We start from the raw sequence: 9,866 nt of genomic DNA on the forward strand, positions 1-9,866 counted from the left end.
ATCTAAATACTATCCAGTAGTGAAAACAAATAAATTTTGATTGAAATGCAGAATAAAGTCAAGATATATAGAAAATATTGAACATTGAAGCAGGATTGGAGGATTACTATCTATCTTAGATGCTGATTGGTGTGGTGTTTCTGGAACATAGCCACCTTGTTAAATTAGTGTTCACTATGCTGTTCTGCCGTCCAAAAAAAAGTATTATTATTTGTATTTAAGCGACCTTTTGATACTGATCTGTGTTGTATATAATCTCATTGTGCAAGTGGTGAGAATGTTGTGGCAGCTTGGCATATTTCAAGGCTTTAAAACTCCTCCTGCTCGGCTGTGCTGTTCTGCAGGTGTGCGTGGGCGGCAAACGCAGAAAGGATGAGATCAGCGTGGACAGCTTGGACTTCAGCAAGAAGATCCTTCACACGACGTGGCATCCGCACGAGAACATCATTGCCGTAGCGGCCACCAATAACCTTTACATCTTCCAAGACAAAGTCAACTAAAGCGTGCAGACACGTGCAGGGCTTTGGGGTGTGTTGTTCGAAACGGAGAAAGCAGTATGGAGTCCCGATGTTCATCCAGCACCTCCCTGGGGCTTGTTGCTGCTAATCTGAGAATGTGCAGCGTTTTTCTGGAAGTGGACATACAGTTCTGGAATTTTTGGGGACTTGACAAGGGTTTCAGATCACTTAATTTATTTTGCAATGCACGCACGGACAGAAGGGAACCCTGCCCAACCGGAATACAGCTGCATTAGCAGCAAGATGTAGCAAGACCCTGGAGACAAAAGAGGGGCATAAAATATAGAGCACGTGTGATGGTGTCTCGTTGTCATGTAGCAAGAGCGCCCCCTCGCGATCAATCTGCTGCGGTGCAAATGAGGCACCAATTGGGACGGCGCAACTTGCTGCTCCAAATTCAAAGGGCAGGAAAAGAGACTGTTTTCTGCCTGTGGTCAGTCTTTCTACTTTAGTCTGTGACGTGAATGAGGCTGTTTTTAATCATGTTTATTTCATACCGGTCAATGAGTGTGTTTAGCTGCTGTGGTGCCTTCTTTTGGTATGTGGGGGTTCGTTGTAGACGGTATAAGGACGTGGGGGGGGGCTAAATGTTTTAACGTAGTGTTTCTGTTTTCTTTCCCGTCTCACTCTTATGAACAAGCATTTGTTTTAAGGTGAAGCAATGCTTGAGGCAACAAGAATGACAATGACTTTAGTCCACTAACACACATGCCTGCCAGCAATGTGAGGTCAGTTTACATGAGACATGAGGAAGTCGTCTCATCCCTGCTTAAAATGAAAGCACCGATTTCCTAAACTGTACAAAGAAAAAGAAGTTCGGAATTTCCACTTAAAGGAAAAAAAATATGCTTTTTTTTTCATAAATTAATGTAGTTCCCAGGGGCCCACATTATTTGTCTGCTTTCGTCCAAATCCCGCAAAAATCAAGATTAATAGCAAACATTTCACACAATATTTTCTGTCTTGCTGAAATCAGGCTGTTTTTAGGAGCCTGAGTTTTGCAACTGGCAAGGCTTCGGGGAGCGTGTGTTTGGCTGGCTGGTCGCTTCCACTTGGGGAAGAAGAGTCCAGAGTGTGTGTTCGTTGGTGGGGACACCAACAATTCAGACAGTTCAGTCCCTATACTGTGTTATGTGGTGCACTGACACATCACCAAACACAAATTAAAACATAAATTTTCCATTTCACTTTATGTCCCGGTTCTGAGAGAAATGGCAATTCTAAACTGTGGTATTTGATGGACGAAAGCTGATGAAATTTTGATAATCGAACTTCGACAGACCATCTGACGCACTCTGTGAGGTCATATTGTTTGTCCATGCTCGTCGGTGGAGCGTGGTCTCATGTTGCTGGTTGGATTTTGACACCAGTTGGACGTTTTGTGTTAAGAGCCAGCATCCACTGAGGTAAGCACTAAATAAAAAGGTCTAAGCAAAACTCTGTGAAATCAGGGAATTCATACTGTACATATGCTTCCTTTAAACAGGACGACCTGGATTTGTGAAACTTTTATAGCTCAGAATGTAATAACAACAATGACCATGCAGTCTTTATGCTTACTGGACTTTTCTTTGATAAAAAAAAAAAAAAAAACAGTAATAAAGATGTGCAAGTTCAAATCAAACGTGTGATTCTCTTTCTATTAAGCAGCATTTAAAGTGAGGGCGCCCCCTTGTGGACTGAAAGCAATAATAATGATGTTTGTAGTTAGTTATATCATTATAATTATGATACACAATATGACAGAACAGAATTTACCTAAGAATTTTAAGTGCAAAAACAAAAATGGTCTCCCATTATGGAGCGGTGAGAAGTATTTATTGGATATTTTTACAATATATTAGCATATGAATGAATTGAATTTAGTCAAACATCCATTTCAATGATACATACCCAAACGCACAAATGTTCATTACATTTCAAAAGTACATATTGAATAGATATCAACCTGATATAATATGCCCCAACTTAAACTATCAATTAAATACATATGAATGAATATTTCACCCTGTGTCTAGTATATTATGTTTGAATTCTCTTTTGAAATGAACAGCTGTTTTACATTTTTAAAGTTTGTCAGGTAGACCATTCCACAACTTAACACCCCGGCAAGATATGTACATGCTTTGTGGATTGTTGATTGTTTAAAATTTAGTATCTCTTTTAATTCATATCCCCCAACTCTGTCATGAAATCTCTTTTGGATGCTTGATGGTACTAGATTATGTCTTGCTTAATACATCCCTTGAGCATTTTTTTAAATCAACAAGATCCTGAAATTTGAATATCTGTGATTTCAGAAACAGATCATCGGTGGGGCCATAGTACCCTACGTTATTTACTGATTGTGATCGCACTTTTTTGCAACGTGCATAGCGGTTGCACAGTGCCTTGCATTGCTAAAAATTTATTCTCATATAATCTTTACATTTTGTCTATTGTCAGTTCCACAGATGAATTAATTTCACGATTGCCAAATACCATAAATTTAGTTTTTTAAGATTTAAAGATAATTTATGTATGTCAAACCATAATTGAAATTTGTCCAATTCGAAACAACTTCCATCATCTGTTGGAGGTTCTATCAAGAACAGAAACAATTTGTATCATTAGAAAAAATAACGTAATTTAATATAGGGGAAGCCTTGCATATGTCATTTATATCAAATACAAATCATTTTGGTCTAATATTGACCCTTGCGATACACCACTGGTGATATCCAAAAATGAAGACCTGTGTTCCCCTATCTTCACAAATTGCTGTCTTTAGTCCATATAACTTTTTAACCAAAGCCACATTTGTCCTCTAATCTCAATCTTTCACGTTTTGTTGACAGGATATTATGATCTATCATGTCAAAGCTTCCTATAAATCTATTAAAATGGTTACTGAAAACTCTGTATTATCGATCATCTACCGTATCCATTAGCGCATTCAAAAATCCTTTGTAATGTAATGTCTTCTGACAGTCCTTTCTTTTTTTCTGCTTTGCTTCATTGGGCAGTTCTTGTGATATAGACTCATAAAAGTATGCAAAAAGGTGTCATATGCATACACATTTCTCCAGTCTGTGGCCAACAAGTCGCGTTTGAAGGCATTAATATTGCCTTTAATGCTCAATCTCCATCCCTAATTGCAGAATCTTCTTTTCTGGACATAACCAGGTTTCAGAAATAGCTATCACACTGAATGGTGTAGAAAACTGTGCTAGGTGGTCTTTGATATATGGTAAATTTGCTTAGAAAATACGACTGTTGAAGTTTATGATTGAAATAAAATGTTCCAAGTTATATTTATTATTAAACTGATCACCAGTATAATAATTACAATTACATATTCCAGTTTCTAAAAAAAAAAAAAAAAAAAAAAAAAAACATCTTTCTGGATCAATGTCCGTCTCTACATCATGCACTATGACCTATATATAAGACACTCAAATCAATGACTTCAGGCTCTCCCCTTCCCGAATAACACACATCCACTATTCCCAGAAGTGACGAGAGAAATAGAAAAAAAATAAAAGCAAAAAAAACCCAAAAAACTCAAAAAGAAGCAGGGTACTGAGTACCAAAGTGAGGGTCCGAAGCCCATCCCTGTCCTACACCGAACATTTTACAGTTGTCAAATGATGTCCCGTTCATCTGCATGTTCCTTTGAAAATTGAATGCAATAGAAGAGAAAAATATCCCCACACTTTGGGAGAAAGCAATATCAATGCAAAAAATTGGAGTCATTTCAAAAACTAAGAAAGATATTCTGACCATTTTCTTAAACGGGTATTGAGTTCTCATTGAAACATGCCTAACTCTTTCATATTTTGGATAATTAATGCTTTAGATTCTTCCAGCGTTCAGTTTAGCTTAATGTAGAGCTTGCCATTTGACGACCATTTGAACTGGATGGTCTTCTTGTAACGAAGTAAGCGGGCCCACCAGGCAATATCGGCATCCTATTTTATCAAATGTCCATTTATGTACACGGCACGCCCATTCCCTTGAGTCGGCGACCTCATTTTAATAATGCCGTGTTGGACTTTGTATTTGTGTCGTGTAGAATTACCGCGGGTTTGTCCGTTTTTATACTGTGAGATAGCAGATGGCTTGCGTCCAGGTTGTGGTTATCCAGCTTCATTCCCTTGGTCAGGAAAAAGGCTGACACCTGTCACTGACACTGAGAGTGATTCCTGATCGTTGAGTTCTTCCCCCGTTTGGTGTGTAATTGCGCCCTTCATGCCTCAACTCCCCCCCACTCACCGTAGAGGAACACGATGTGAGGCGCGCTCTCCTGGCTATTAACCCCAGGAAAGCTACTGGACCCGACGGAATACCAGGCAAGGTCCTCAGAGCATGTGCCCACCAACTGTCTCATGTTTTCTGCAGGGTCTTCAACCGCTCCCTGGCTCAAGCAGTCATCCTCTCCTGCTTGAAAACTTCCACCATTATTCCTGTCCCCAAAAGGTCACCCGTCATCGACTTCAGGAGGAACAAGACGGTGCGCCCCCCCCTCAGCATCGAAGGCGTGTATGTAGAGAGGGTCCACACGGTCAAGTTCCTGGGAGTACAGATCTCCGATGACCTTTCTTGGACACACAACACCACAGCAGTGGTAAAGAAGGTCCACCAGCGTCTGCACTTCCTGAGAGTCCTCAGGAAATTCAACCTGGGCAGGAAGCTGCTGCTGGCCTTCTACCACTCGTCCATCGAGAGCCTGCTGACGTACTGTGTCTCCACCTGGTACAGCGGCTGCACTGAGGCGGACAGAGTGAGGCTCCAGAGGACGGTCAAAACAGCGCAAAGTATTATTGGCTGCCCTCTCCCCTCACTGTCGGACATCTACACCGCCCGGTGCCTCAGCAGGGCTCTCAATATCGCCAAAGACAATACCCACCCAAACTCACACCTGTTCGACCTGATGCCCTCTGGCAGGCGACCTGATGCCGTCTGGCAGGCGCTACAGGTGCATCAAATCAAGGACTAATAGACTGAGAAACAGTTTCTTTCCAAGAGCCATCTCCATTCTAAACTCTCACACACACACACGACCACCCTTACCTTGCAGAACATGATGATGTGTTTTTATATATGCTGTATTTCATATTATTTTCCATCTCACTATTTACTCTCTTATTTATCTAATTTATATATTTAATTGAATTATTGTTGTATTGCACTGGAGAGGGGAGCTCTCTAATCTCGTTGCACATTTGAGTACAATGACAATGAAGGGATTTCTGATTCTGATTCTGATTCTGATTAAAGGCCAAACCGGAGATCATCCTTCCCTGCATTTTGAGTCTTGAGGGATTTCACCCTGTCCACCAAGCAAAGAATTACTTTCTGTTGTTGGCTAATTGCTGTTACGTCCTCCGCAATCGATTCAATCATTGGTTTCAAACTTTTAAAAATCTTAGTAATCATGTTATTTTCTGGTGGGATTAGAACTTCTTTATGAGGCTCTTTTCTTATGCCTTCGCACTCCTTCAGTCAAAAAAATATAGCCGCTTAAGTCTCTAATTGTAATACTATGACATAATTAAGACGTACATTTCACAGGAAACGTGAATCTGTGTGTGTCAATATATACTTTACTGATAAATTGTAGAGCATTTGCAAAAGTTTTAAGGACATCAATTGGCCAAAAGGGACACAGAGTTATTTTCACACAACAACAATAAACTGTGATTTTTAGTCTACTCAAAAAACTGATTGTTTAAATGGACCCACAAATTGGTTAAATTTGACCAATCCAGTTGGTAGTTATGTGTCCAACTGATCCTTTGGTGCGAGTTTTGTTTTTAACCTATCCGTTTTTAAGGTGTAGTTGTAAAGTTGCCTTGAAATAGAAATCCAATTACAACTGACATACTATTGACTTAGTGCAGAAATGATCCTCACGACTATGTGTTATGTCATGCAAAATGGTCCCCACCGTTGTGGTGGCTCCTTAATTGGCCCCGTGAGATCCGCGTCAACCGCCTTTTCTCAGCTGGGCACCGCAGCTGCCAATCAAACAGCATCTTTATAAGTCGCCACCCAAGCTGCAGAGTCGTGTCTCGGAATAAAGCCACAGACAGACAGTTGCTCCCCTGAGATCACTAATGATCGATACATTAACATTCAATTGGTTTTGGTTTTGAAAGAATAAGAAAAAATAGAGGGACATTTGACTTACTGTTTTCAATTTGTCTCATTTTTTGGAGGGGCAAGATGAACAAACTGCCTGGAAACAATTCAACGGTGATGAACACCTCCCTAAGCAAGTGGTCATTCAACGATGGCGGCTCTTTTCAACATTTGGACCCCGGTGAGCTGAGGGTTCTGGTGCCGGCGGTTCTGGGCATCATTTGCATCCTGGGCTTGGCTTGTAATTTAACCTCTATGGCCATCTTGTTGTCCAACGCCCACAAGGGCAAATTGTCTCTCATCAACTCACTCATCTTCAACCTGATGTTCGCCGACGGACTGGTGCTGCTCTTCAGCGTGCCCTTCCGAGCCGCCTCCTATTCCAAGGCCAGCTGGACGCTGGGCATGGTCGTGTGCAAGACGTCCGACTGGTTTCTTCACGCATGCATGGCGGCCAAGAGCTTCTCGGTGGCCGTCATGGCCAAAGCCTGCTACCACTATGTGTCCAACCCGACCAAGCAGGTGAGCATCCACCTGGGTTCCATCCTTGTGGCTCTGTTCTTCATCTGGCTGTCGGCTTGTGCCGTCCCAATCCCTCACTGGCTCTTTGCGACGATGCAACGAGGGCTCCACGGGCTCATGTGTGTGCTGCGGGTCCCCCCTGAGGCATGGGACTTCATGTCTGTGTACATAAAGGCTTACCCGCTGGGGGTCTACTGCGCCCCCCTCAGCTTTTCCCTCATATACTTCTGGAAGGCTTACGGCCAATGCCAGCGCCGCTCCAGTAAGACTCAGAATCTGCGCACACAGATCAGGTCCCGGAAGCTCACCTTGATGCTCTTCAATCTCACCGTAGCCACTGCCATCCTCTGGCTGCCACAATGGGTGGTGTGGGTTTGGGAGCGTCACGCGGCAGCCGGCGGCTCGCAGAGCTTCGTCTCATCCCCGCCTCTTCTCATGGCCCTCTCGGCTCAGATGCTCACCTTGTCGCTGTCGCTCGTCAACCCTCTCATCGTACTTTCCCTCTCCGAAGAGTTCCGAGAGGGCTATCGTGGCCTGTGGAGGCGACTCACCCTGCGCAAGCAACCTCCTTCTCAGCTCAAACCGGGACCTCACAAACCCACGTCGCTACAGTCGCCTCGCCCCAGACCAGAGACGTCCGGCCAGCAGAGGGGCGAGAGGAACCTCGGACTCTCAAGCGCCAATCCGGGAACCAGCAGAGATGCCCAGCTAGAGCACGACACCGCCAGAGGAGGCGACATCGACAAAGATGGGCTCGTCTTGCCAGACGTGGAGCAGTTCTGGCAAGAGAGGGAGTCTGGATCACATTTGGATGAAAATGACCCGGTGCCATGGGAGCATCAGGACCAACGGGACAGAAATTAACAACCAGCTCACCTTCGAAATGATCTCAGCGACAGTTACATTCTCTTCATGAATTGGACTGCACAGCAAATTCACTGGTGTTGTGTGTTATTCTGCGCCCATCTTTTGGAGACAACTAAATGTACTGTAGTGCAATCTAAGTAAGACATCATTTATTATAGTTTGTTTGAAAAAATGTAGAATGGTTGTAAAGTAGACGGTTAAGCCTACGATTGTTCAAACCAGGTCGTGTATTAATTCATCTTTCTTGTACCCAGCTAAAGGATATCCATTCAACAAACGCAAATATTGATTCAGGGCTTCATTGTACAATAGACCTATTGTGTAATTTGCCTGCAAAAAATGCCGTTGTGAAAGTGCGGCATTTTTAAACAATGCTCCGAGAAAAATTGTAGTGTGTTCTCTTTGATATTGACCTCGCTATTCTTGAATGTTTCAGCTTCTCTTTTAAATGTGAGTATTTTGCAATGTTTTGCATTCATGTGTGCGCAAGTTACCCTTATTTCGAATAAACGTATCCCTCATGAGTGTGCTCTTTAGGTCACGTTTGTCAAAGTGCAGATGACACACGAGCCGGATCATAAATTAGCGGCTGATCCCCCGCAGACATCGCTTCATTAAATATATTTTCATAAGGGCATCCATTAGGCATTCCAATTAGGGCTTTTCCTCTGAACTCAGATGGAGGTGGAGGCCGCTCAATGGACTCTCTACTCTTCATTGATCTGCTGATAGGTCAAGAGCTATCACATAAGGCCATAAATAATGTGAAGGGAAACTGTCAAAGTGGATCTGGGATGGATGAGGTTTTGTTTTTCAAATTACGCTGAAGGCAAAATGTTTCCAGCATGGTTTGAAATGTTAGATGGAAAAGTCCACCCCGAATAGGCTATGACTTTCTACAGCCTTGCCTGCTAGTGACATTTTCCCCCTCATTAATCATTGATGTGACCTTTCTTTGCCTGAAGCAAGCGCCTCATTGAAAGCAGCACTTAACTATATAAGCCACCTTCAGTCCCTGGAGAGGAGACCTGGCCATAAACACAGAGGGCAAGAAGAAATGCATTTTGTTGGCCAAAATTGCTGATGTAATAATACAACAGTACAGTTGGTGAGACTCATTGTTAGTACATAACACATTTGCCTTTTGCACAGGCTCAGGTGCAAGGTTGATAATGGAGAACAGGGTGAATAAAATAATCAAGCTTTAATCAAGGAGAAATGTTTTGAAAAGGTTGAGAAGATCAACACGTAAGTGGCGAAAACGTAATGAGGTCTTTCGTCGGGGTTGGGTCGTCTCTGTACAGCGCCCCTGGCTGTGTCCCCCCCTGCTGCGAGAAAAGACGGGGGTGTTTCATCCCTTAGCCAATCATCCTCTCTTAGAAATGAATCACTGCAGGAAGTGACACGCTAGTCAGACTAATTGTGCTCAGTGGTAGGGGGCGCAATTAAACTTGTCTGCTGATGCAGACAAGTGTCCCTCGAGCTCGAGTGCCGCATCGCTTCTACTGAGGTCCTGAGTACATGATAATTATGTGTATACGTGATATTTTGAAGCTTTTTTATTCGAATCAATCAGAGAGCAGCAAAAGATACTTATTAACTGATATGGCTGTGTAAACCAATTGCAGTAAGACTAATTCATCCACTTGAACCTAGTTTAGTCAGTCATGCTGCTTTAAAAAGGTGAAATCAATTCATGAAATCCAGATATATCACTGCTCAATGGATCATTTTAAGCAGAGATGACTTCATGTGTCCCTGTGGAGATTTTTACGTTGATTAAAAAAAAATGTCTATCGATTTTCTTGCTCACCAGGTTTTGGCAATTATTGTTTA

General features: G+C 42.6%; 2 protein-coding genes across 3 annotated transcripts in view; both read left to right on the top strand.

The window, feature by feature from the left end:
• The window catches only part of ppp2r2ba (protein phosphatase 2, regulatory subunit B, beta a), a 52,656-nt gene extending 51,568 nt beyond the window's left edge, over nt 1–1,088 (top strand). For both annotated transcript variants that reach the window (XM_088293876.1, XM_088293877.1), the window contains exon 10: nt 345–1,088. In XM_088293876.1, coding sequence (XP_088150002.1) covers nt 345–500 — 156 coding nt within the window. In that variant the 3' untranslated portion in view covers nt 501–1,088. The remainder of the gene's footprint in view (nt 1–344) is intronic.
• Nucleotides 1,089–6,587: 5,499 nt separating this feature from the next.
• gpr151 (G protein-coupled receptor 151) lies at nt 6,588–8,554 on the top strand. Its single transcript, XM_088294348.1, has one exon. The coding sequence runs from the start codon at nt 6,726–6,728 to the stop codon at nt 8,025–8,027; it is 1,302 nt and encodes a 433-aa protein (XP_088150474.1). The 5' UTR covers nt 6,588–6,725; the 3' UTR covers nt 8,028–8,554.
• The last annotated feature ends 1,312 nt before the right edge of the window (nt 8,555–9,866 follow it).

The sequence above is a fragment of the Idiotropiscis lumnitzeri genome, chromosome 4, assembly GCF_059441095.1.
Source record: "Idiotropiscis lumnitzeri isolate Australia: NSW breed Sydney's pygmy pipehorse chromosome 4, RoL_Ilum_1.0, whole genome shotgun sequence".
Lineage (NCBI taxonomy): Eukaryota > Metazoa > Chordata > Actinopteri > Syngnathiformes > Syngnathidae > Idiotropiscis > Idiotropiscis lumnitzeri.